Source organism: Cuculus canorus, chromosome 1 (genome assembly GCF_017976375.1).
Source record: "Cuculus canorus isolate bCucCan1 chromosome 1, bCucCan1.pri, whole genome shotgun sequence".
NCBI classification, from domain to species: domain Eukaryota; kingdom Metazoa; phylum Chordata; class Aves; order Cuculiformes; family Cuculidae; genus Cuculus; species Cuculus canorus.
In genome coordinates this window covers 136,193,721-136,220,438 of record NC_071401.1, presented here as the reverse complement: position 1 = coordinate 136,220,438, position 26,718 = coordinate 136,193,721, and the positions used below count along the sequence as shown (strand labels likewise).

General features: G+C 39.2%; 2 protein-coding genes across 2 annotated transcripts in view; one reads left to right on the top strand and one right to left on the bottom strand.

Annotated features, from left to right (window-relative positions):
* Positions 1 to 1,831: 1,831 nt before the first annotated feature.
* Positions 1,832 to 8,078, bottom strand: SPX (spexin hormone). The gene is made up of 6 exons (XM_054050248.1): positions 7,942 to 8,078; positions 6,957 to 7,037; positions 6,767 to 6,824; positions 5,481 to 5,543; positions 4,747 to 4,824; positions 1,832 to 2,770 (listed from the first exon to the last, which is right to left on the bottom strand). Exons 1-6 carry the CDS (start codon positions 7,945 to 7,947, stop codon positions 2,715 to 2,717), a joined length of 342 nt encoding a protein of 113 aa, XP_053906223.1. The 5' UTR covers positions 7,948 to 8,078; the 3' UTR covers positions 1,832 to 2,714.
* An 11,583-nt stretch (positions 8,079 to 19,661) lies between these two features.
* Positions 19,662 to 26,718, top strand: part of IRAG2 (inositol 1,4,5-triphosphate receptor associated 2) — a 39,265-nt gene continuing 32,208 nt past the window's right edge. The window contains exons 1-8 of the mRNA XM_054078523.1: positions 19,662 to 20,268; positions 21,035 to 21,142; positions 21,875 to 22,055; positions 22,276 to 22,352; positions 22,432 to 22,510; positions 23,478 to 23,636; positions 24,606 to 24,723; positions 25,772 to 25,822. Of these exons, the coding sequence (XP_053934498.1) occupies positions 19,662 to 20,268; positions 21,035 to 21,142; positions 21,875 to 22,055; positions 22,276 to 22,352; positions 22,432 to 22,510; positions 23,478 to 23,636; positions 24,606 to 24,723; positions 25,772 to 25,822 (1,380 nt within the window). The remainder of the gene's footprint in view (positions 20,269 to 21,034; positions 21,143 to 21,874; positions 22,056 to 22,275; positions 22,353 to 22,431; positions 22,511 to 23,477; positions 23,637 to 24,605; positions 24,724 to 25,771; positions 25,823 to 26,718) is intronic.

Genomic DNA, 26,718 nt, shown 5'->3' with positions numbered 1-26,718 from the left:
TCATCTGAGAGCAATTCAGCACTTCCTTTGGTGCCTGAAAATGTTCTAGTAGCCACAGGCTGGTGAATGTCTGTTTATTGTCATCCCCAACCCAGCTTCATTGCAGTGCTGGAAGATGTAATCACTACAGCCATATTGTAAACAGTGTTGAATGATGGCACAGACAGTATGGAAAGTTGAAAGGTTTTAGGGTTTCATTACGATAGCTGCACTTCTTTCTGGACAAGTCGCAGAGGATGAGAAAAAGGCAACATGTATGATCCAGGTTGCAGGTTCTCTTAGATGTGCTTATGGTGTTTGAGTCCCCTGCGAAGAGCACAGGTGTGGCGTGACATCTCACACAAATCCAGCTGTGTTTTTTTCAGCATGCTAGCATGCTTTGAGCGCCTGCCCAGTGACAGAAAGTGCACAACTTTCGATCTGTGACTAATGTGAATTCTACACCCATTCTTCTCAGAAATGGCCCCAGACTGGCCAACGTGACTTCTGCCTAAAACCTCTCAGTTTATTTTAGTCCTGCCTTGAATGCTAAGGCTAGCTGCCAGTAGCAAAGCTATTTAACTATAGAAAAACATTTCTGCTTTTTGAATTTAGAGTGTTAGAAGGAATGACTTTTCAACAGATTGCCTAACTTAAATGCCACACATTTCTAACAGCTACTGACATCTGACAAGCTTGGTTGCAGCTATCTGTTACATAAGTGATTATCTGGCAGATTGAAAATATTAGGGTTTCACAAATGGCTCACCAACAAGGCAGATTGTTTATAGTATTTCATGATATTTGTAAAGAATTGTTGAAGCTATTGAGCTTAGACAAGAAATACATACCAAAATCAGTCAACTATAGTTTTTGTATCTCTGGGACATCTAGAGGCATAAGAATTTCCTGATACTAATAATCCAAAGCATGTACAAGCCTTCTAGTTTTCATCTGAGCACTGACAAGTCATGATGTAAAATAAGCTGAAAAATAACTTAGATACACCTGAGATATTCAGAGTATGTTTGAAAAAAAGAGCAATTAAATTAATGAAAATATTCTGGTGGATACCTGAATTCCAGCACCTGAAAGGGGCCTACATGAAAGCTGGGGAGCGGCTGTTTACAAAGGTATGTAGGGATAGTACTAGGGGCAATGAGTATAAGCTGGAAAGGGGCAAATTTAGACTAGACATAAGGAGGAATTTCTTCATGGTGAGAGTGGTGAGGCACTGGCACAGGTTGCCCAGGGAAGTTGTGTCTGCCCCATCCCTGGAGGTGTTCAAGGCCAGGTTGGATGGGGCATTGGGCAGCCTGATCTAGTGGGATGTCCTTGCCTGTTGCAGGGGGATTGGAACTGGATGATCTTTAAGGTCCCTTCCAACTCAAACTATTCTATGATTCTATGATTCTATGATACCGTTAATCTTTAGATGAACTTCATCATGAATGCATTCTGTCACACTATACCTAGTGCTATTGAAAGATTTATTAGTGCTTAAAAATGAATAAAGACATTTTGATTTCTCCAGTTTTGTTCCACCATGAAATCATGTAGATTATATACTATTAATGAAAGTGCCTATAGTTCTATGATAGAAATTAATTCCTCAGTTCCTTTGGATGTGGGTTTTTGTGTCTAGGAGAAGCAACATTAGAGTTAGCGTGAGTAAACAAAATTAATTAGCAGTGTCATGAGAAAGATCAGAGGAAAGCAGCATTAAAAGATGAAGAGCATGACTAGGGTTAAAGGTTAAAAAAATAAAACATTGTTGCTTGGACACAAGAATCATGTGGCTACTTTTTAATCACATGAGAACTACAGAGGGATTTCCAGTAAGACCGCGAAACTACATAAATAATATTAAACATATCCTTATCAGCATGGAATAATAATTAACCAATTTAGGTATAATTCCAGTTTTGCAACTCAAAACAAAGGCCAAAAAAAAAGTATAATAACAATGCAATTAATATTCTTTGTGCCTGTTGCCATGCTTGGCACCAGATTTGTAGCTAGTTCACCACCAGCAGCTCCAGCAGTACTGCACCTCCTGACAACAGTAGTGACTGTATGCCATAGTCATCAATGAAGCCCCGATCCTTTAAAGATCTGTCTGAATACTATCTTTATGCAGTTGGATTGTTCAGAGTGTACACTTCTGCACGCATGGACCTGGGGCAGCACTGGGGTCAAATTCAGCACTATTGCCTATTCTTGTGTTGATAGACGCCTGCAAAAAAACCCACTTGCTTTGCAGTCAAAGATAGCTGGATCATTTCAATATCTCACTGACTTTATTGACCATCAGCAACTTACAGGGCCAGCAGTGAAGTGATGAAGGAATCTGCCTTTATCAGAAATAAAATGACTTCAATATAGAGCTGGGTGGAATATGGCAAAAGGTTTCTCAAAGAGTATTTAAAAATTGTTTTAAATGAAGTAATTGTCCAAAAAGATAGTTTTAGAGTAAAGATCTTTGCAGGTAGGATTGTACAGAGTATTTTAAATTTTGGGTGGGACATACAAAGTGGTCTAAACGAGACAGGAACTTTGCAAATCATTTCCTTATCTGAACTAGTAACTTCTAATCAGTTTGCATCCAAAATGTTGCAACATGTATATACATCACCCTTTTGGAACTTAAATGAGAATGGATGAAATACTGTTTGCACAAATCATGATTTCAGGATATGTGCAATACAAACTTTAAGGAAATTTGAAATATTTCATCAGTTTGATACGTTCTCTGTCAAGTAGCCAGGGTGATCACTGTTTTCTTCTTCAACTGTAAGACAAGACATAATGGGTGAAAATAAGTTGTAGGTAAAGGAAAATTCAGTCAGCCAAAGCTTTTGAGAGATAGCTAGATGTGCCTTAGGCACAGGTCTAGTGTAATGTGACTGCTTGGCTAAGAGACACAGGCATCTATAGAAATAATCATATCTTCTCTCACGTTAAATGTAAGAAATTTTCTCTTTGCTGAAGAGCAAAGATACAAAACATGTTGAGAGGGATAATTTTTTTATGCAGAAGAAAATAATGTAATTGTTCTTTCTTTGCATATTTCTCTCTGTCAAAAAGATTTTAAGATCACCTGAAAGTGGTCTTCTGAAAGTGTAGTGTTTACCCAGGTTTGACTGTGTTGTTATTCCCTGATAAAATAATGGCAATATTATTCCACATAGTATTTTTCAAACAAGCTGCCAGTTCTGCGTATTTCTCAGATATGTCATTTGTTTTCTTAGGAAGCTGTTACTCTGCACTATCTCCTCTGGAACAGCAACCATAGGCAGAAAAACACCACTAAAATTTACGAATCCTAAACTTCAGAGAGTTTTCTTTTGTTGTTACTATGCAAGTGGCACTTTCCCCTCATTCATCTCTAGATGTCCAAAGCATGAATATAATTTTTAATTCTGCCTTTCTCTTTCAGTCAAAATTCCACTGATTTTTTTCTTTTTTTTTTTTTTTTTTTTTTTGTTAAGTAGTGTTCTGCCAGGGCAGATATTTCTAGGGTTTTGCTTCACATTTCCCAATTCAAGTAAAACATTTTTTCTTCCTGTCATGATGACAGAAATCAAGAATCTGAATAAGGAACTGAGAACCATAACAATAAGAAACAAAGGCAGCTTCTAACCATCTTCTGTTTCTCTGTGTCCTGGACCAAAGATTCAAGGAACATTAATTTAGACAAATTCCTGAGCTTGTATAAACTGCAACAACCTCCCCAGATACCAGGGGCCAGAGCACAGCACAGACCCTCCACAGCATTATAGGGTACACCCTCTGTTTATAATGTCCCTGTCCCTGGCTCCATGTCTGAAAAACAGTCTATGGACCTGAAGAAGTGAAAGGTAGGATGACAGAGGACATGGATAGCATAGATTTAGGGTCTCAGCCTGGTGAGCTGTTTGCATCCATCAGATGATGAGTTCAGGGTGATGGCTTTGCAGAAAGCTGGTCTAGGGAGGAGAGCAAAGTTGAACTATAGCAGGATGAGGGAGATGGGGAACATGGGATAGGGATCCTCATTTAAGGGAGTGCAATATGCACAAAGGAGATGAGGGAACACAAGTTATTTAAGCCTGGCACAGTAGCTGGGTTTTGCTAGGGGGTACTGTGAAAGGGAGATATGATTTCTGAGGTTCTGAAACGAGAAGCAGAAGCACACAGCAGGTGATGAGAAAGTAGGTGGTGAGGAAACAGACATGGGTGTGTTGGGCAATATCACCAGGAGGCTGGGGACACATGAATGAAATATGGGATTTTTCAGAATATCTCAGGGCTCTACCTCTGAACTTCACTGGGAGCCCTTGTCAGCTCTGCGAGCAACAGAGCTCTCAGGAGCCAGATATGAATTCTACAGCTGCTCTGATGGGACTTCTAAGGATTTTTTTTAGCCTTTATACCAGGACATAAAATTCAATGGAGGAAGGCAAATGTCATAGGCAAACAATATTCTGTAGAAAAGAAAACCCCAGTGGAGTTTTGTTTTGGAAAATTCAATTCAAAATTCCCTTTAATCTAAACCAATAAAAATCTTAAAAGCAAAGTAAAAGTAGAATGTAGTAGTTTACCTGCTATCATTTATTTGATTCATGTTCTAATCTGAGTAAATGTACACTCTAATACAATGAAGTCTGTGAAATAATATCTCATTTCAAATGAGATCTTTTAGATCAATTTACTAAATTGTTTAATAAATGAAATACTGATAAACTTTGTTTTAAAAAATCAAGGTAAGATAAAACATGGATTTACCTTGTTTCTGTAAGGAACTAAGGAACAGTGCTGCAGCTTCAGAAAGAGATAAAGGATCTGTGTTTTGGCTCCGTGTTTCTAGAATTATAAAATCAGAGATGCATGGTGTGTTAGTGTTTGATGGCATTCCTTTATTTTGTTCTTTGTTTTTTTTATCTCTGTAACTAGAGACACAAAGAGAAAAAAATACTGTTGTCTCCTTCACTCTCTAGCATTCTCTGCTCAAAACCAGCCCAATAAATACTTAACATAGAAGCCACTAGCAATCTTTTTACAAAGGAAGCTTTTTCAAAATCCCCTAGAAGATAAAAGAATATTTTAGGCTTTTTTTTTTTTCATATTTTTTTGCTACAACATTCTGCTTTCTCCAGAAACATTATCTAGCATGGATTAATATTGTCTACTTTTGTCATATGTCAGTTCAGCACAATTAATAACTTGATTTGAATTGTTGCCAGTGGAAAAAGAAAGTCAAAAGTACTGATGATAATCCTCCCACTTAACAGCCAGGTCAGTCTGGAACTTATTTAAATGAAGTCACACAGCTACGCAGAAAAGGAAAGTCACACAATCTTTACTATGTGCTTTTTGGAATGAAGGAACTAACAAAAGGGAGTTTAATTGTTTTCTTGCATATGATTCCAGGAAAACAAATCCTCTCCAGCTTCCTCAGATTTCTTCCATAATCTGAGGAAAGACTGATGTGTTACCTACAACTATGTGCATGTACTTACCAAGCTGCATTCTGTTGAACAGATCCTTTCGCTGGCTCTCATCTGAGATGAATCGACGTCCTTCTACAAAAGTAGTGGGAAAAGGGTGAAAACAATCTCCTAAATCTGTTGTAATTCCTTCTTTACAGTCCCAAAACCAGTCTTTTCAAAAAACAACATTACAGCTTTACTTCTACAAACACAGAACGGGATGAATAAGTCAATCCTTAGGTCTTCCCAAATCAGCAATAGCCCATCCCGAAACACTCCAAGACGTACTTTATTTCATAGAACTTCCTATGCATTAATAAGAATGATACCCAAGTTGACATAGAAGTAGCACAGTGCATTATTCAGTTAGAAGAATCAGACAAAACAGAGGGCCAAATTCTTTGATTTTATGAGTAGAAATAATTTTATTAATGCCACTAGAACTTTTTACAGTTACACTTACAGTTTTTTTGAGATTACATTTACTTCGTTATTATTTGTGTTGTTTCCCTTTTGCCTTTCTTCCAGGATTATGAGCTTCAAGTTGCTTGTTTTTTTTTTAATTTCACAGAAGCTATTTTTCTCGGTCTCTTAATACATACCCTGCCTGACAGCTTTTAATTTTCAAACAACGATTCAGAATAGAGTTTTTAAAAATACAAATATTTCTTTGAAGTTTTGTGGGTTTGCATGGAAAGACTAAATTTCTCTTTGGTTCTGTATTTTATCTCTGTATCTAATGCTTCTTTAACTCTGGACTGACAATAGAAACTCAAAAGGTCATTTACATAACCTTAAAAACACAATATTGATAACACTGGCATCCAAGTTCTCCTTAGAAGAGGTTGCTTGTGGTCTTTGTACCACCTCTAATGCTAGGTGGTTGTAATAGGAATGCATGTTCTTGTACTGGTTGAGAGGGTGTTTCAATAAAGCCTGACCGAGAATAAGGAATGATAACTATATCCAGTATGCCTTAAACTCACTTTAAGTTTATTTCAGATATGGAAACTCCTTTTCCAATAGATTTTACATTTAAGCTTCAAACTCTATACATTTTCAGTATTTTATTTTGCTTTTCTTCTTCCAACACTTATTTTCTTCAATTTTATTTCTTTAAAATTAATAATAATACTGGTGATGCCACTGTTTCAGAGGCAAGAAGAAATAACTAATTAACACATCCTTGCAAACCTCAGAACTTCACCTCCAAAGCATCCTTGAGGATTTATTGCTTGTATGGAGTCAAGCAGATCAGGAATAATCCAGTGGTAGAGAAAGTTATCTCATCCAAATGGAAAGAGCTTTGGACTTACGTGCACCTTTCAAATAGAGCATAGCCTGAGGAGTCCAGTTTCTTCTTTGAAAATGAGACTTTATGCCAAAACAAAAGAGAAAAGAGACAAGTCAGTGTTGCATGCCATTAAGAACCAGTAGAAATACTTAAATGGCACCAACCTGTGAGATTCATGGATGCTGCACATTCAGCCTGAGTGAGTAGTTTACCTGAGGTGCGCTCCAGGAGAAAGATAGGAAGGATACTGCAAGGAACAGTGCCATTGCGGATGCTGTCAGTTTACGCTGTCCCTGTGCACCACAAAAAAACAGAAGGTACAGGAAAAACCTTTCAGATCTGTAGATCCTCTCAACTTCAAACGTAAATGTGAAGGTATTTCCAGTTGCTCTTTTCTCCCTGACTTGCTGCCAAACCTCCTTTTGCTCAGTGGCCATTTCAGCTTCAATACACAGTGATCAGATGGGAGGATGAAGGCTAAATCAAACATACTTTATTCTCTTTATTCATATTCATAATAAAAGTCCCATACTGCCTTAGAGGCAAGCACCTTTTATGCTCCAATTTATAAGGGCATTAGATCTTTCAGAAATGAGAATAATGTGCCAACTAAGGAGGAAAGATGATATAAAGTAAAACTTGATTTTACCAAATCTGGAATCATAGAATTTAGACAATAAGCAAATGTAGGGGGGTTGCCATTCCCAGCCAACCAAGAAACTGGATCACTACTGTCTCAGGAAAAGAAAGTTTTAAACTTAGCATCCTATTTGCATCAACCACGATTAGACACATGTCACGAGAGAGGCTTTTTTGATTCTTGGAGTCTGTTCCCTGATGCAGCACATGCAAATGAAAGCACTGAGCATGAATCCTCTGTGAGCAAGTTGCATCTTTGCTTGTTCGCACAGACCACGTTGTTATTCATGCATTGACAACAGTGATGGGCAACAGAGAGCATCTAACTTCATGATTTACATTGGTTTATTTTATCCTGGCTGTGAGAGCACATTGTGCTATTAGTGTTTTCTTTAATGCAATTGTTGCACCTTGAATATAAATATGCATATATTCCTCTCAGGTTATTTTTAAGGTAAAATTATTAAGACTTCTTGCAGTTCCTAAATATTATACTCACATAAAAGATCATAAATTGCAAACTAAGTGTTTCCTACAGAACAAAAGAATCTCACTCACCTTCATACTTAGATCAGTGGCAAATTTTCAGTCTTCTTTTCTTGGGATAGTGTGTCACAAGATCTCCTATAGGTTTGGGGTTCCCTTTTTAAATCTTCAGAGTGAAGGTACCCTCCCCTTCTGCGGCAGGGCGGAGGAGTCTAAAGGGATCTCTTGTCAGCCCTGTAAATGGAGAAGTAGAAGGTCTGATGACTCCTGAGGGAAACCTGTAGTCTTGCAGGAAGTCAAGGAAATGATTGAAAGATGGATACCCTTGGAGATGCACCCTATTAGCCAGGTGAATACCTTCTGAATACATTAACATCATCCTTGTGCATTTGCAATACGTCACCTTCTTGCTAGATGATCGATAACCACAACCAGAAGCAGATATTAATATGGATGATGAGTCTTTATCAAGATAATCTAATATATATCAGGTTGCTGTACATTGCGGGAGCTGGGACAGTTAGTAAATTACTCTCGAGTCATAATGTGCTAACATCAAGAAAAAGATTACTTAGACAATGTCACTAACTTGAGGTTATTCCTAACATACATTTAGAGGATGGTGTCTCTTGTTTGACTCTCTAGCAATCTCTTGTGTCTAGTTTTCTTACACACAAGTAAAAATACAAAGCTGAATAATAAAAAAAACCCACCAAGAAAACTCCAATCCTTACCAGTGAAACTGTATTCTGTCTCATGGATCGGTTGGAGTAAAAACCCGCATCATGGGCTTGAATAGGTCAAGCGGTGTATCAATAAACAGAAAAAAATGCAGGAAGCAGGAATCAGAGAAGCCATTTCCATAAGCTACTTCTAAGTGATTGTTGAACTCATTGCAGTCATGGATAGTGGATTTGGTTCTCAGGCAAAGAGCTAATCTCTTGACACTAAGCCATGTTGGTTATGTACTTAGGGTTTTTATCTCTCCTTAATATTTTTCTTTGTGAAACCGGAGAAAGAAGCAGAAAAGGAAGCAAAGCAAACAGAGAGCGAAAAAATTATCTGATTAGAAGAGTGGCCAATATAATCTTAATGTGGCAGCCTCACAAATGGGATCAGCCTGCAGTGTAACAAAATCACAGGTCAGCCCATGTGTGTGACAAACTCATGCTCATGTATGTGAAGGCTGAGTGAGGAGTGTGCAGACAGGCACTGCTAGGACATGTTATGAGCTTTTCCTTGACATAGTGTGTCTGTGGAGACTACTCTGAAGAACACTGTTAGTTAAGGTGCAATTGTTTTCATGGTTTTGGGGGAAATTTCTCTGTTCTCTGATCATGCCAAACGGAATTGTTCATTGAATATACAGAGCTGGCATTAGGTGCAGCTTACTCTGGTATAGATGCAAAAAATCAGAGGGTAGTTCAGGTTTTGGCCTCATGAAGCTCTTGTGATGGCTAGGAGCCGCTGTTATACCTCTATCCTATTTAAAAGGCCATGCTATGATGCACTTTAGCTAGGTGAAGGGATTCTACTTGCATATATGTCAAAGTGAAGTTTACATTTTCCTTGCTCTTTTCCTCTTGCTCTGACAGATCAGAGACATTTCTTCATGATGTTTTACCCTTACCCTTAGAAAGGGGCTATGTATTGCATCTAAGCAATATTTAACAAGCAGAAACTTGAAATAGATATAGCTACTCACTTATTCCCTTCTGGAGTGGCTTCAGAGACTCACTTTATGCACAGACCACAGGGCCAGAATCAAACCGTACCACTGAGTCTGTACAGATTAATCCTCTGCCTTTGGTATTAGTCAATGTAACATACGTTCTCTTCACAATAGTTGTCCTTGTGGAATAAAAATACCAGAATGTGTTTGGCACTGAAAATAAGCTTTGTTTCTCCTTCCATTGGAATGAGACAAGTTAACCCAAAATTAACTGAAGACTACCAGCTCAGTCTCTTTTGCAAGAACAGGGGAGAATGGAAAGACAATAAGAGCCATGGAGAAAAATTTATGCTGTTACCCCACTGTAGAAAGGCAGCTTCAGATTTTTTTATCTTTTGACCATTCTGCGAAGCCTGAGCTGCTCTGAGTTGGTGTTGGAGTCTCACTCTCTCTTCCAAACCTGGCTTTATCACCAAAGTCCCCCAGCCTCTAAGGGCTGCCTGGAGGACAGCAGGTTACTGAACTGGACGAGTCAAAACCTGAACTGGCTTATTATGAGGTGACATCAGCTCAAGAGCAAATGCAGTGTTTTGACAACATCCTCTTAAATGGTTTTAATGTTGTACCATCAGACGCTTCGATGGTGTCTAAAAAGTGAAGATTTTAGTTTCAACCAGTAGCAAGAGAAAGACTACCTTGTCCAAACACCACTCAGGTCACCTGTAACAGAGACATGGGACTGCCAGCTGCAACACAGTGCCTACAAGAGACTCAAGACTTGTGAAGAAGCAGCTGAAAGGCATCCAGGATTCCTATTGTACCTAAAATGCTGCTAATTGCTTTTGACTAGGCACCAATTCACTTCTAGAACCCCTTGGCCACAGAGTGCAGAGCATTAAGAGAGCAGGACTGGAATTCCCCTCTGGAGAGGTCTATGTCTCTTCATTGGCTTCAGACAGCATTTTACACATGGAACATCAGATGAAATTAACCCAATCCCAAACTGAATTTCCATAGTGGTAAAAAGCTTTTATTATTCCCTTAAATTCTCTGTGCCTTTGTGACTCAGGGCCCTAAATCCATCTCTAAGTCACTCTGGTGTTTTTTTTAAAATATTTATATTTCAAAACCACCCTCCTGGAAATCTCTAAGAAGTCTGCATGCAGAACAAAGAACTCCAGGTCTGTCAATTCCACTTTAGTGATTAAAATTTAAAAGATTCTTCTTCTCCCTTCATAGCTCTTTCTTGTCATGTTCCTATAAGAAGGTGGTCATCTCACTCTTCCCAGAAATCTAACCACTTCCAAGATGGCATGTGGAACATGATTTTTTCGCCAACATCAGCAGGAGGCAGTACTTTGGGAACAAAATGCATGTACTGATGGTGTTTGCATTCACAAAAAAACATGTTAATGTGTACAGGCATATGTAAGCTTGTACTCTTGTAAAATGACATAGCCTATAATTGAGCATAGCCTATAATTGGGTTATGGATCAATACACACTAAAAAACTACAGCACTTAGGATGATGAGCTGTACATGAAACACTCATCGTCAATCCTGCCATTTCTCAGCTGATTCATATAAATGAGGAAATGGCTTTGGCATGTAATCAATAACCTAAGTGAGGGAAATAGAGTGAATCTTACTGTAGCAGCAGGACCTCTTATTAGAAAGAACATAACCTCTTCTTATTCTTAAAGATGATCTAAAGGGCAAAGACTACTTATCCTGACACTATAAATGATAAAAAGCCAATTTCTGGGATTGAATTTCAGTGCTGAGGTGGGTGAAAAAATTCTTATATGGTGGAGTTTTACCCAGTGGGGTCAAATACACATCACTGACTTGCATCACGACCACATACTTTCCCAAATATACCCCTAAAAGCACAGGCTACAGTTATTGTGCCTGTCTGTTTTTAAACTGCACGTGAGGACACCAGTGATCCATTGTTTACTCTTGAGTAAAAGGTGTAGCTGTTGTGTGTAGGTGGCCAGTAGATACGTCAGCAAATATGGTAGTCTGACAGTGTGGGGGTACAAATCTCCTGAGATCTGTGACCTTTGTCTCAGATTCTCATTTCCTTTGTGCTTTCATGCTTGTTTGTTAACTCTTTCAGGAATACATTTTGCTTCTGCCTGGCATCTGAACAGCACCAAGCACAGTGCGGTTCTGGCTCTTACATGCTAACCATAGCATCCTAGAAGGCTGAAGCTGCAAAGTAGGAAACTGCAAACAAATAATTTTGTATTTATTTTGCAGTAAGCAGATTTAAGTTAGATGCTAAGATCAGCTTTCTAACAGTAGCACAGTGAATTATAAATAGATTGCCTTGGAAAACTATGAATCTACTTTTGCAAAGAAACCCAGAGAACAGATTAGCCAATCACCTCTTAGAACTCATGGGTAAACTGTTCATGCCCAGAAATTTGGTGATGAACTTTATGACCCCTTAACATCTTCTTTTGGGCTTGTTTTTTTTGCATTCTGTGATCTTTTAATGTTGATTCTGGTCTTTAACGCCATACATCCCACTCAGACCAGGGGGAACTTTGTGTCCAAGTTCCATGTGTGCCTTGTAAAACCTGTTGACTGAGCAAACCTTATGTGCAATCCATCGATACATTTTATGTCACATGAATAAATGTTTCAGTATTATTTTTCAGAATAGGCCCTAACTTATAGAATAATTTGGTTGGAAGGGACCTTTAAAGGTCATCTAGTCCAATGCCCCCTGCAATGAGCAGTGACATCTTCAGCTTCTCTGGGAAGTTGTATTTTCATGGTGCAGCTCTGAAGGGAAGAAACACTCTCTGACACAACCATGTGCATGATTACAGAGATCATTTGTGGCTGGTGCAAAATTTATCTAACAACTACTCTGTTGCACAATCAGCACCGTTATATCTGCAGGACACATTCCAGTGCTACTGTGTAGTTACTACAGTTGCTTTTCTTGTTTTCCCTAAGCTGGATGAGAAGAACTATACTAAAAACTACTTGCAGTACAGAACAAGCTCTAGAAAAGCCACTCTTCTAGGGGTTGTGTAAATCACAATACACACAGAGGTTGAGTCCTGGTGAATAACAAGCTAACCATGAACCAGCAATATGGCCTTGTGGCTAAGAAGGCCAATAGCATCCTGGAGTGCATGGAGGAGAGTGTGGCCGGCAGGTCAAGGGAGGTTATCCTCCCCCTCTTCTCTGCCCTACTGAAGCCCCATCTAGAGTACTGTGCCCAGTTCTGGGCTCTCCAGCTCAAAAAAAGACAAGGATCTATTGAAGAGTCCAGTGGAGGGAGACGAAGGTGATTAGGGAACTGGAGCATCTCTCTTACAAGGAAAAGCTAAGAGACTTGGGTCTGTTCAGTGTGGAAAAGAGAAAACTGAGACGGGATCTCATAAATTCCTGTAGATAGCTGAAGGGTGAGAGTCGGGAAGATGGGGCCAGATTCTTTTCAGTGTGCCCAGTGACAAGGGGCAATGGGCACACACTGAAGCACAGGAGTTTCACCTGGACATGAGGATAAACTTTACTATGAAGATGGCAGAACACTGGAAGAAGCTGCCCAGAGAGGTTGTGGATTCTCCTTCTTTGGAGATATTCAGAACCCACCTAGATGCATTCCTGTGCAACCTGCTGTAGGTGAACCTGCTTTAGCAGGGGGTTGGACTGGGTGACCTCAAGAGGTCCCTTCTAACCCCAACCACTCTGTGATTCTATGATAACATGACTATAGTGTGATCTATGCTACATCCAGGTCCAGGAACTACAGTTCTCAGAAGTGTACTGATGAAAGAGAAGAAACTTTAAAGGATAATAATAAATAAAAGTAAAACTTAAATACATAATGTGGGGCAAGGGATGTTTAAAAGTGTCAGGAAAAAGTAGAAAGCCACAAATATTTGAAAGATGTAAATATCACAGGAAGAAGTGTTTCTTCTGAGGTTGAACAAACCATAGGATAGTACTTTTTTTTCAGTAACGGAGAAGTGTGGGGCAAATACCGGGAAAAAAGAAGACCAGCTGAAACACAGTTTTGTTGAGTTTATAAGGTGGAGAAGAGACTTGACCATCTAAGTACAGGCATTTACGAAGTATCTTAGCAGAAGCTGTACCACTCTTCAGACAGGAAGATACTACTGAATGTATCTCATAAAATGTACCTTTTTGTAATGACAGAAGCACCAAAGGCCAAGGAGTCATCTGACCTTTTCTTCCATCTCCATGAACTTGGCAAAGAGGATTTTTGTCTTTGTCAAGAAGCTACCTAGAGGGCTGCAAACTATGCTGAGCATCACGCATGCAGTCATCTCCTCTTGGCTGAGCAGTACATTTGTCACACAATCTCACTCATGGAGTTTGGCAAGAAATACATGCTGCTGCTGGTCATTGTGGCATTTCAGTCCATAAACAGTGAACAGAACTGAGATAGAGAATAAAAGGCAAGTTACACTGAGAAACTGCATGATAACCAGACACTCAGATGTCAGAGACTGAAACGGCCTGTTGCATGTTCTTGACACACAAAGTGCCCAACCTCTGTAAGCATGGTTTCAAGCATGTTCATGCTCTTGGACTGGTTTTTCTTACCCACACACACTGTGAGGGATGGTGAGAATTTGATACATTTACATAGAAATACACATATCTCTATGCATGATACGTAACTTATGCAAAGGAAAATGTTGTTAAAGCCTGAACAGGAAACCCTGGGGAATATTTTCAAGACAAACCAGGTAACTTAGGACCTTTGCTGCATTAAAGTTTCTTAAACTTTGAAGACATTTGTCCTCAATATTTGCCTATTCATACTGAACATGACAGAATTTTACCCTTGAATAGCATGCATTATAATCCTCCCATGCAGAGGACAGGAATCCTACTAAAATACGAGTATTCCTTTTGTCTTACGCTGTTGCAGCAACTAACATTGATGTTGTTTGAAACAAAGCTTGGTTATAGAGGCAGAAGTCCATTTTATGGGAGAACAAATAGCTCTATCTACTGTACCAGGTCATCAACATTGACAGACATTTCAGATGTCCCCAAGGTGGGTGGGCAACCACTGCCCCCAGGTCTGTGCTTTATCTATCTCAGCCTAGAGTGAAGCTCTAAGTAACACACTGAAGTGCAGCAAAGATGGGCTGTAGGCCACATGTACTTGGACTGCATGCCAGGCAAATGGGGGATGGCAGGATTTTCCTTCTGCTGGGTCCCTCACATCACTAAATCACTGCAACACGTATTTCTTTTTGAAGAGCTGAATAAAATAGCACAAACCCCAAAACCTGATTCAGTTGTTATATGAATCTGTGATTCTACCTGAAGGTACAATCCTGTTCTGAAGGAATACAATGTAAAGGAGCCTCTATTTTTTGAAATTAAAAATTTTATTGCAAGTTTTTTATTACCAGGGTTTGTACTGAAGAAGAGTAATTAACAGCTTAGCTGTTCAGTAGCTAAACTTAACTCTTTACAAAGTCTCGTGATGTTTGTTATCTGAAGCAATGGGAAGAGGAGGCAGACTGTGTCGTTGAGACTTTTCAGAGTGTATCAGACATATAGTTTATTACTCAGACTCTGTGAATGAAGCACTGCTTCCTGTGCCCCTATAGTTCTCTCTATCTCTCTCAGTTTATACTGCAAGGTCTGTACACAAGGGTTGTTTGCTCCTGCACAGGGGTCCAGGACTATTCTCCATGGCAGCTCTCTGTGGGACACCTCTGCATGGCTGCCTCTCCATGGAGAAAAATCAATGTGGGGACCCCCAAGACCCTGCAGCAAGCAGTCTGGCAGACGCCACCAGTCCTCCTTCCCTGGTGCAGACAGAGCACCACAAAGACTTTGAAAATCATCAGGTGTTCTCGCCAGGTGCTCGGGGCTCCCGATGTAGAGTTGTCCCTGCAGAGATTCATCCGTGTAGAGATGTCCCACAGAGAGCTGTCTTGCAGAGACTTATTCTGCAGAGTTGGCCACCACAAAGTGTTGGCTGCAGATCTGTCCTTCCCACCTGCACAGTGGCTACTCTGCTAGTTGTACAGCAGCACAAATAACATTGTCACCTGGAGGAGCTTCCCTGAGCAGAGGTCACTTATTCCTATCAAGGTATGAAAAAATAGGGTGATGCTTTTAATATGAGAGATTTTCTCTTCAATAAGTTAAAAATCTTACCATACACATAGATCTCTCAAAGATAAAGAGAAAAGAGAAGAGATCCTCACTTGGATTGGTTTGATCTCAGAAATGCTACCTCTATATTACTATCAGCTTTACTCCTAGAAGAAAAAGTGTCTAGATAAAAACATCCATCTGTCAATCAAAATAGAATTTATGGCATCACCTCCATTGTCTCTGGTAATGCCGCTGGATGACAGTGAGAAGCTTTCACTTTTATTTAACAGATTTCCCACAAAACAGGGAACAGACATGTCCACATTTTGGGTTTTCTTCACAAAGCACCTATAAGAGCACTTTTTACTGTTTTCCCAGGAGTGCTGAAATAGCTTGTGGTAGATTGGGAAGTGTCATTTCTCCAAGTGTTTGGAGAAGTCTGATGGGCTGTGCAGTTAGTAGGTAGTGGGCAGTAATAGTCTCTTAACAACATTATTCTGTTTCCAGTTATTTGTACAGCATATACCTAAAGATTCACAGTGTTCAAACGCAAATCTTGTTTGAGAATTTAATAATAAAAACAGGACTTGGTTTACAGTCCTAATGTCAAAACTCTTTTTTTTTTCCCCCTCACAGAACTGAGTGCAGAGCAGACAGTAACACAGAGACTCTTAAATACTCCCATCAGCTCAAGACTTTTCAACTTCTGCCTTCCTTTAAAAAGTGGTTAAGAGCTATTAAATTTATACACTTTCTGGATTCTCTGCTCAGACTGTCACAGGAAAAACTAGAAGAGGTTTGCTCCTGTCTGAAAGTTTGCAGTAGGTGGGAAAAGTAAGAAAGAACTGCTGAGAAAACTGAGAAACATCCCAAATACCTGAGATCAGACACAGCACTATCTGTGTCATTATTTTCCTCACTGGTTTAAAAATAAGGATAGGATAGCAGAGAGACTTCAGGATGCCTTGAAATTCCAGGCAATTTGTTTACCAACTACTGGAAAGATGGGAGAAAACAAGTAGGAGGGCTAGAAAGATGGAGATCGATGGTTGATCTGCACCTCATTGGCAGCTCATTGTCCCTCTTAGCCTGAGAACGGAGGGGCAGGTAACAACAGATGTAACTCCTAAAGCTGATTCTCCAGCAAATGGGTCCACTCATAGCTTGAGTGCCAAAGTTCATTCAGCTGGTTCTGCTCAGAGGAACAGCTAAAATAGCTTTAGTCATCCTGTACTAACTCTACCAGAGAGGAAGAGAGGGTAGTTTTCTTCATGCTATTGTAAGCACGAGGTCCTGGGTTGGGTTATTTAGGGGTTGGTTGTTTGTTTTAATGGGGAATTAGAAACAATGTTTAAAAAAACCCCACATTGTATTTAAAAAGACTAATATTATTATTTTTTTAAGGGTTACTTATGCCTGTTTGAAGGCTCTTGTGCACTTACGGAATATACTTAAATCTAAACTATATGTTTTTTCCTTTTAAAAGACATTCTGTATCTCTAACAAAAGAGACTGCTTTGACTTGCTGGCATTTAGTTTTAAGAACTAAATCTTTTAAACCAGCCATAATAATAAAAAGTGGTCTCTTTTCCAAAATTATTCTGAGAGTCTTACTATTGATATTTTTTTTTAAGTATTCCTGTTGCTAAGGACGTGTTCATTAAGGTAAATGTTACTGCTTGGAGAAATAACAGTAGAATATATAGAATATATAAATATAGAATATATAAAATTAAGCTGCTGGTGTGCAAGAAGCTTGTAATAAACCAATTTAAGCAACATGTTGAGTATTTATGTCTATTGAAATCTAGATTAATAAATACTTACTTGTGACTTTCCTCTTTGCTTCATTAGATTGTATGAGTGGCAGCTATTATGTTAAATGCTAGGAAAACGTTGCTGTTTTTAAGAAAAGATTTCCTTTTTTTTTTTTTTTTTCCTTTTTTCCTTACCTTAAAGGAAAGCAGGGAGCTAACCTCTTGGTGGAGGGATGAGAAGGAGAAGTTACTTCATTTTGTTTCTTGATGCGCGGTTTGAGTAAAAAGATTCAGTTCACTAATGTCTATGTCCTTCTGTGGGCAATATAATACTTCTGTATGTAGGGAGAAAATCTTTCAGGGCCAAGGAGTCTGTTCTGCCCCTGTGGGCAACTATGTCAGTCCCTCTGACATGCACACAGTATCTTTTGAACTTGATTTATAAGCCTGTTGTTTCATTTCCCTCTGCCCCTAGCAGAGATCTGCTCTGTAATGGTGCTATTCTAATAGGCTGGCTACAAGTAAATCCCATCTGAGAGGATCTAAGGACTGTTGTTGCTGGTCATGTAGATTATGCAGTTAATGTACAATGAGCTCTGACTGTTTTCCTTCACAGCAAGAGCAGGTTTTGGGTTAGGTTGGGGAGTGGTTTTTTTTTAACATTGCATATAACCCTTGGGAGAGAAGCAATACAATGCATTTTCAGAGCTGTGGAGGTGAAGGTGATAAAGTGATGGAAGGTAGGCATACATCCATGATATTGGGTGCAAAATATCACCTAAAGTCTGATTCTTGGGAGCTTCAGCTGTCCTCATCTGGTGGGTTGGATTTTTTTATAATAATATATCCCTTATAAATGCCTAAATGTCATAGCTATCTTCCAGTAGTATTGCTTTTCCCCTTCTTGTTTCTCTCCAATGTCAAAGATTCAGCCAAAGTGCTGATGGCTGTTACAGAGCTCTGTTCAAGTCTCTTCGTGTTCGCTGGGTTACACTGACTGGTGGATGGTGTTCCTTAGTGCTGATGTTTCAGTGCATACTCTTTCAGGGGGGTGAGGAACTGAGTGAAGTCCACAGCGCAGCAGTGTCAGATGAAAGCTCACAGTGACTGAGTTCAGAGGAGAAGGTTGCAAATTGCAAGGTAGAGAAAGACATCTCACTTGAAAATGTGGATTTTGTATCTGCAGCACATGCCTTCCGTGCCCTGGTCACACACACATGCTCATCCTATTGGAAATATCCTTTTTAATACTGTCTGGGAGAACAAATAAGAATACAAATAGAATTGAAGTGCCTCTGTAGAGTGTTTTTTGGGTAATTCCCCATGTGAAAGTGTGACAGGTGTAGTTGTGGCTAGTTAGTATAAGAAATAGCTGGGGTTTGGTGTTTTGATCTTGTAGGCTCACTGAAATGCTGAAACTCCTAGTTGTACTTGCTTTTCCCACCTTCCCCGGCTGGTACCCGCAAAGAGCAAACCCAGAAACCAGGCTAACGTTTTCCTGAAAGTAAACTTCATTTAAATATTAGCTTCTGAAACCCGTCATGAGACAGTATCAAGAAAGCTGCAGGCTCCGAATAGTTCAACTGATTTGTGTAGCTGTGGCTGCAGGGTTTGACTGGGAGGCTGTTGAAAGAAGTGAGAAGCTGATAATGTCTATAGTTGCAGGAGATATCTTCAGTAAATATCTTGATGGTTTTTGTGGTGAGACATAAGCAAAAAGCCATGAAATCAGGCAAGGAAGTGCATGCTACAGATGTGAACAGAAGTAATGGTTACAAAAGCTGTATGAGGCTTTTTTTTGTCTTCTTTATTAACACCTTTTATATGAAAATGAAATATCCAATTTGGGATAACGGTCTGAGTAATGTTGTGTAGTGTTTCCTTTAATCTAAGAAGATAGTCAGCTGCTAGGTTGCAGCTTTTTCGGTTCTTATTTCTGTTTTCACCCCCCCTACTTCCCAACACAGTTATTGTATTTAAGAATAAGCAGTATGATTTCAGAAAGTATTTCTTTCTTTTCAAAATCCACATTGCTTCTAGTTCTCTGGAAAACTAATCCTTGTGACTGAAGGTTTCTGCCACAGCTGGTACGTGGACCAAGGATCTTCAAATCGCTTTATACCAAACTCCAAGCTTTCTGCTGAAAGGGAAAACTTGCACAAACAATATGCGTATGTTGATAATCCTGACTCTTATATCTTGTCCCTATTCTTTCCAGATATGTTGAAAAAGAGGTGAACTGACAATGTCTTCAGAACATGGAGCTAACAAACGGCATCATAACCCAGTGGACAGTATATGCAGAAAGATCAAATCTATCCAAATGATGGACCAAGCTTCTAACACTGCTTTGCAGATACCAAAATTTCAGTCCCAGAACTTCGACAGTCCGCAGTGTAATATTAAAAAAAATCTAGAAGAAATACTGAAGAAAAGAACTTTTAGAAGTCACGATTCACAGTTTAGAAGTACTGATTCACAGTTACTCAGTCCTAGCAGTGACAGTGTGCTCTCTGCAGACTTGCAGTTGGTATCACCTTGTCTTGGGCATATGTCTGACTCCTGTTCTGCAAATGCTACTTATTCAGTCACTAAAAGTGAAGAGAGATCCAGCAGCTCATGGATGCCAGTGAGCCCAATGGAGAACTGTTCTCCATCCTACTTCAGATCCAGAGAGGCTAATACCCAGAACAAACTGTGTGCTTTATCGAATATCAAATCTAAAGATGTGCCTCGCAACCAGAAGTATCTTACATCAAGTCCAAATTTATACTTCTTCCCATCTGATAAAAAGTCAGAAAGTGCTGTGATCAAATCTAGTGTGCCAAAGAGACTATCTTTGAGTGAAAGAGGTAAAAATCCAGGGGAAAAAAAATAACCCTCCTAATCCAAAGTCTTAGACATCTGAACAGTCAGCCTACTTAGATGGCGTTAATTTACTACTTAAACTAGTAACAGTATGTTTTGGAATCACTTGGATCCAATAATACTGCAGAGAGAGCAGAGTTAACATTTTAATTTTTCTTTTAAAAATATGAATTTAAAAATAACCAAGTAAAGCTTCATTAAAAACTTAAGTCATTTTTGTCGATAAGAGATTTGGCTTTAAACTTAGTTTATCTTTAATATAACAATATATATCTGTTTAGATATGGCTTTTTGGTTGAGTTTTTTGGTATTTGTGGGTTTTTTTTTGTAAGGATTGTTTTCTTCATGCCTTAATCCAATGACAATGGTTTCTGTACAATATATTTGGAGGGGAAGGGAAGAAATAGCTGGCCACTTAATGTTCTGTTGTTATGTTTATTTCATACAAAAGAATAGCCAGGATTACCAAAAATGTGCGTACAGAAGAAGATGCATAAACAATTTCCCAACTCGGAGGCTCCAGCTATGGCCAGTTTCTGGTGTTATTTGGCAGTGAAATCTCTGTTTCTTTTGGCAGGGGAGAGGAAGCTGGTTTGTTGGTTTTGGTCTTTTAATTATCTTAAGTGTCATTCAAGCTGTGGTATGTGATGTGTGCTCACGCTATTACAAGCATAATATTGGAGTTAGCATCTGTGATGAGTGAAAGTTGCTATAAGTAGATAAAGATGGACAAAATCTTATTCATCATAGGACGGAAGCAGACGCTGGGGTACAAAACTGAAATGTATGATGTGAGCTTGATCTGTGAAGAAGACCTACTGACCACTATCTTCTGTGCATGTGACATAGATCGTACAGGTTTGCCAGTGCTTTTTCATTGCTCCTTTTTATTCTCTTCTCACCAAATTTTCAAGGCTGAGATAGTGTTGCGATTCCTGAGGTATGCCAGTCTGCGCTACTCTTGAACTGAGCAGCTTTCTTAGTTTTGTGGCCGCATGCGTGGCAGACACAGAATGAATGCTTGTGTCTCTTTTGCATGGTACCTGTCTCTTCCACCATCTTTCCCCTCCCCCCACAAGGTGACCTTTGCTGTGTTTTAGTGTAGAGGAGCAACGTGCTTCTAGAAATCAACCTCATTAGAAATGAGTCTTTATTTCTTTAAGGCTTTTTCCTGCTAGAAAAGAGAACTTTGGGAAACTTTAGAGCAAGTGATAATTTCCAAGTTCCACCTCAAACATGACTCAAATTGGTAGAGAAAAGAGTCATAAAGCGGAGTAAGATAATGTCAGTCACGAAGTTTGCCCCATTTGAGAAACCTGAAAATAGTAGCATGCCAAATGTGTCAAGTTTGTTCTTAAACTGAAGTTCACAAAACTAGTAAACTGGACTTTCAGAAGAAAAAACAAACAAAAGCTCTAAACTATTCCTTTCCAGGTCACACTAGAACTGCAGGGATTGGTTGCTTGAATACAGCTTTTGAGGGCAATTGAATACATACAAGTGGATATTATTAACGTGCCCTTTTAGATCTTTTTATAAAGGCCTACTAAACTTCAGAATCTGGTCCATGGATGTCTGTATCTATTTTAGGAAAAGTAGCAGTTTCCAAAATAGTTGATTATTTGAGACATACTACTAGTCGGGGATTGGAAGATAGTGGCCTTCAAGAGCTGTGCAACATGCTTGACCCAGATCAGAAAGATGTCTCCATGGACCTGGAAACATATCATGCCATCATGAAAGAGTGGATTGAAGACTGTAAGAGAAATTGGTAATAGCTTTTTATCAGTCTATCTCATAAAACTTCTGTTGAAAACAGGAGAATAGAAAGTTCTCCTGTGGTTTACGTCTTCCATCCTCTGGAACAAAGATTGTATCGGGACACTGTGATGACAGTGTGGGTTTTGGCTGAAAGCTGTTAAATGTTACAAAGCAGGTAAGCAACCCAAAGACGTATTGATTTTTTGATTATTGATGTTTCCTTCTTCCAGGGAAGTTAGTGCCACTGAAGATCCAACAGCAAGCATGGAAGACCTGGAACAAAAAGTGCATAAAAACATCTCTGAAGGTGCAAATCATTTTATTACATTTTTATCCAGGATAACACTGCTTTTTTACTCTATAACCAAAACCCCCACCTCTTTCAGCAAAAAAGACGCCAGGACGGATGAATGTCACATCAGGAAGTTTGGAGGCCTTTGGAGGTGATGTGTCTAAAGGGGACATGTAAGTCCACTGAAGCGATTGTTTCAGAATTTAGTACTCCTAGTTTTGATTACGCAAGAGCGATTGCTAGAACCACTGTTTAAGAAAACTATCTTGGCACTTTCTAATGCTGACCTCTGTCTGCACTAGCTCTTAATGATATCACATTTTTCCTCACGGCTTCTGCTCAGATTTAAAAACACACTAGTAATTTTTCCTAGTAATTTCTCTAGTCCTTTTGTATCCATTTGCTTTAATTCACTGTAGTCAGAATTTTGCTACCTGTTTCTTTTCCTTTTAAAACTGGTCATTTCCTTCCCCCAAATTCCTGTGTGTACGATATTTCCTGAGTACTTGGTCCTTGGTTTTGTTTGGGTTTTGGGTTTTTTGTTGTGGTTTGTTTTTTTTCCTCTATAGTCATGAATTTGACTTGGATTCTGTTAATAACAAAGCACTTGAACACCAGAAGTTTCAAAAATGACTTTTTCATTTTCTACATAGTCAAAACTCTTACAATCTGCTTTCTGATGCTCCCCTATCATTGTTCAGAATCTCAAAAATGAGACCCTTTGTCAAGTTTCAGTTGAAAGCATAATCGGAGAGTGGCTAAGAGGAAAAGAATGGATCCAGAAATAGTGGAGCTAATACAAAAGTATGGTGGCCCAAGAGGCAATTAGCAAAGGCTTAACATAACTGTCATACAGACATCCAGATGTGGCACTTGTCTAGTGGCATACTTCAGTTGCAGGGAGGGAAAAAGAAAGTGCTTGAAACCAAAACAGTTCCTGGTGTCCATAGAATTAGTGGATGGATCTGAAGATGATTTGATAACTCTGTGAGGAGAAAACAATTGTACACTGCAGCATTACAAGTCCTCTGTGGGCTCTCCTCTTGGCTCTCTAATCAGGTATAGAATTAGATCTAATCTAAAAATTAGATTTTTTAAAAGGTTTGAATTGCTCAAGTCCTGCTTTTGTTATTGGAACAGGGAGACTTCTGATTTGATAATCTGTGTTGCGGACCTGCAATACAACAACCAGAAACTTCAGGAAGAGAACAACAAGCTGAAGCTCACCCTGGAAGCTGTGGATGAGACCAACAATAAGCTCTTGGCAGATAATGAGAATCTGCATCAACAAGTAAAAAGGTGGGAGACTCTGATGGCATTGGGTCTTTGCTGAAGTGACCACGGGCAGACTTGTTTTTCAAATGATCCAGCTTTGTTCTATGCTTTTAGCCTCATTGCTTTTCCATGACAGCAACTTTCTTGACTTAATGTAGTATCTGTAAGGCTTAATCCTCTTGCCTGATTGTTCTACTCTGTACTTCCTGGTTTGTATAAAAATCGGTAATTCACCTTATAGCCTGTCTCTTGCAGCATAAGGGGCTACAAGTGCACACAGACAAAATCTTAGGAAAAAGTAAGACAAAACAAAACAAATTACAAAAATAACCAACCAAAAAACAAAACCTCAAAAGCTTAATGTTGCCAAGACAGCAGCCGAGCACTGGAAGACTTCCAACCTGAGACCTCATGTTTGCTGCCAAGCAAAGGGGACGTGAACATGCATGAGTCCTTTGAGGAATTAAAGTGAACTGTCTCACTAGCTTAGTATTGCTGCAGCCTGGGGAGCTGTCAATGCCATAAGTACAAGCCTGTTTTTACATTGAGTTCATGATGCTCATCTGGCCCAATTAATTCAAATATGATATAGTTATGTCACTTGCCCAACTATTCCCAGTAACTTCTGAGGAGGTTAAGGCAAGAGTCCTGCAGTGTAGTTGGCATGGCTTGTGTTGCTCTCGTGATGGACCATGTGCTCTGGGATGCTTTCCAGCCTAGAGCTAGCCAAGAAAAGGGCCTTGCCCCATTGGTTAAATATGCACTGTTTGCGGTATCAGATCAGGATAAGAACGTGACTCAAAACTTATCCTTGCAAACTGAACTGAATTGATTTCTGTAACTGCTAACAAAGTAGTATTGTAAAGATGAGTATCTGAGTCAAGGAATAAATCTCTGAGGGCTTCTAAAAATACTTTTCTTGGTATTTCAAGTCTATCTAATGACCAATAGTAATTTGCTACACTTTCTTTGGATTTATTGCCCTCCACACAGCATCCAGCATTCTGTGCTTAAATTGAAATCACTGGAAGAAGAACTAGAAGATGCAAAATCCAACCTGAACCTTTCAGAAGAGAAGAGACAGCAGATTCTCTGCCAGAATAAACAGCTGGTAGGTGTTCTTATTTCTTAGCTTATATTGTATAGTGTTTCATATCCTGGCATGACTGCTTGGACTGTAAAAATCAGCAGTATAACCAGCTATGTCCGACTAGGTACCGAAGCTTTTTGAGGATGCTTGAAATGTGATTTATTAGTGTTACAAAAACACTGAAGTTTTACATAAGTTGTTTCTTCAAACTATTGACAGTTACAATGAAGAAAACAGCTAAAAAGGCCAGTCTCGCATATAATTATGGTTAAAGACAACACCTCACATGCTGCCACCACTGAGCCTTGTCTGTTTTGAAGCAGACGTGCTGCCAGAAATTCATGTGACTTTGGTGCCAGCAGGGACAGGAGACACTGTTTGGGTGTCCACACTAAAGAATAATTTTTCCAAAACACCCCTTGCCAGCCATGTTGGGCTGGCAGATATAATAAAGGCTTATTAGAAACCTGTCTATTCTGGACTGACAGCTGGAAGACGGGAAGAACACCTTGGTGTGTCTCAAAGAGAATGAGCTGCCTATATGAGTGTCTGAATTGTACCCCAGGTGTCTGAATAGCAAAGCCAGTGTGACTGCAAGATGTGTAAAACAGCCTGGTAACAAGGCTGATGTGGCTGCGTCTTTAGCAGGTGTTGCCAGACACTAGAGCGTAGGCTTTCAGGAGAACATGTTTGTGTTGCTGCCATATGCGTTGTTCACACTACAGTGGTGTCTCTATACCCTATTGTGTGGGCATAACTGTAAACTAGTGCTCCATAGCTCCGTGTGGTTCTGTTGGAGGGTACTTAGAAATCAAAAAGCCTTTCATGCTGAGCAAGAATGCAAGATTTTTGGTGGTATCCTGCAGAAGTGTGTGCATATTTTTGTTTTATTTTAATTTGAGATTGCATGCATAATAGCACGGCTAGACTTGCTCCATATTAGGCCGAGGACATGTTTGTGGTCTGTTGCTTTTTTGCTTAGTTTGACTCTGAGTGTTGAATTTGATGTGCAAAAACAACTGTTCTCTCCTTCTCTTTTTTTTTTTTCTTATTAAATAAACTCAACCAGGAAAAAGAAAATCAGTCACTCATCACCAAAATCGCTTCTCTCCAGGAAGAGGTAAAATAAATCATGGCTTTGCAAGTACCTGTTCTTGTCTAGCTGAAAGCTCACCATTAAGAAATGAAATGTTTGTCATACTTTGAAGCCTGATATGCTAATTAGGTTATCAGAATGCCTTATATTTTACAAGGAGGACATCATAAATCTCTATACCTTGAAGCTGCACTGTGCTTCAGGCTTTGTCTGCTGGATAAGCATGTGAGGTTGGGGAAGCATGGGGGATGACAGGGTCAACAGCTCTTTTCCTCCCCCATTTCAAAGCTTTATAGATAAATCCCTAACGTGTCTAGTTAAGACAGACATTGACACAGGCCAAGGACCTACAGGAGGCTTGTAGGGAATTTGCTGCTAATGGAGCTGTATTTTGTTCTTATGTATTTGGTTAGTTAGTTCAGAGGAGAGCTATTAATTCTTACTTTATTACTTTAAAATAAATACTTAGTAAACCAGTTTTTATCAGGTGACAAAATGTTTTAATACTTGCTTGCAGACCATGTTTTAGACCACTTAGGAGGAACTAGAGAAACAGGTTAAATCATGCATAATTATGAAAAGAAGCACCACATGGATTCAGGAATCTATTTTCTATTATAACATGGTAGTTGTTCTTTGCATGCTTACCATGCTCAAGATTAATCTTTCTGAAAAGGACTGAAGTCCAAATAGCTATTAAATTGCATCTTTCAAAAAAATAATTCTCATGCTGCAGGCCTGAAAGGTTTTCTTTGTTTTTTTAAGTGTGGTCATATTTATAAATCGTGTTTTGAAGTTTTCTCTTTTAACAGTGCTATAGAGAAATGGGGAGTGGGGGGAAGGGAGCAGAAATAGTTTCAGTGGGGCAAACACGTACAATGTATGTACATAAATGCTGTAAGTACTTTAGAGTAGGCAGT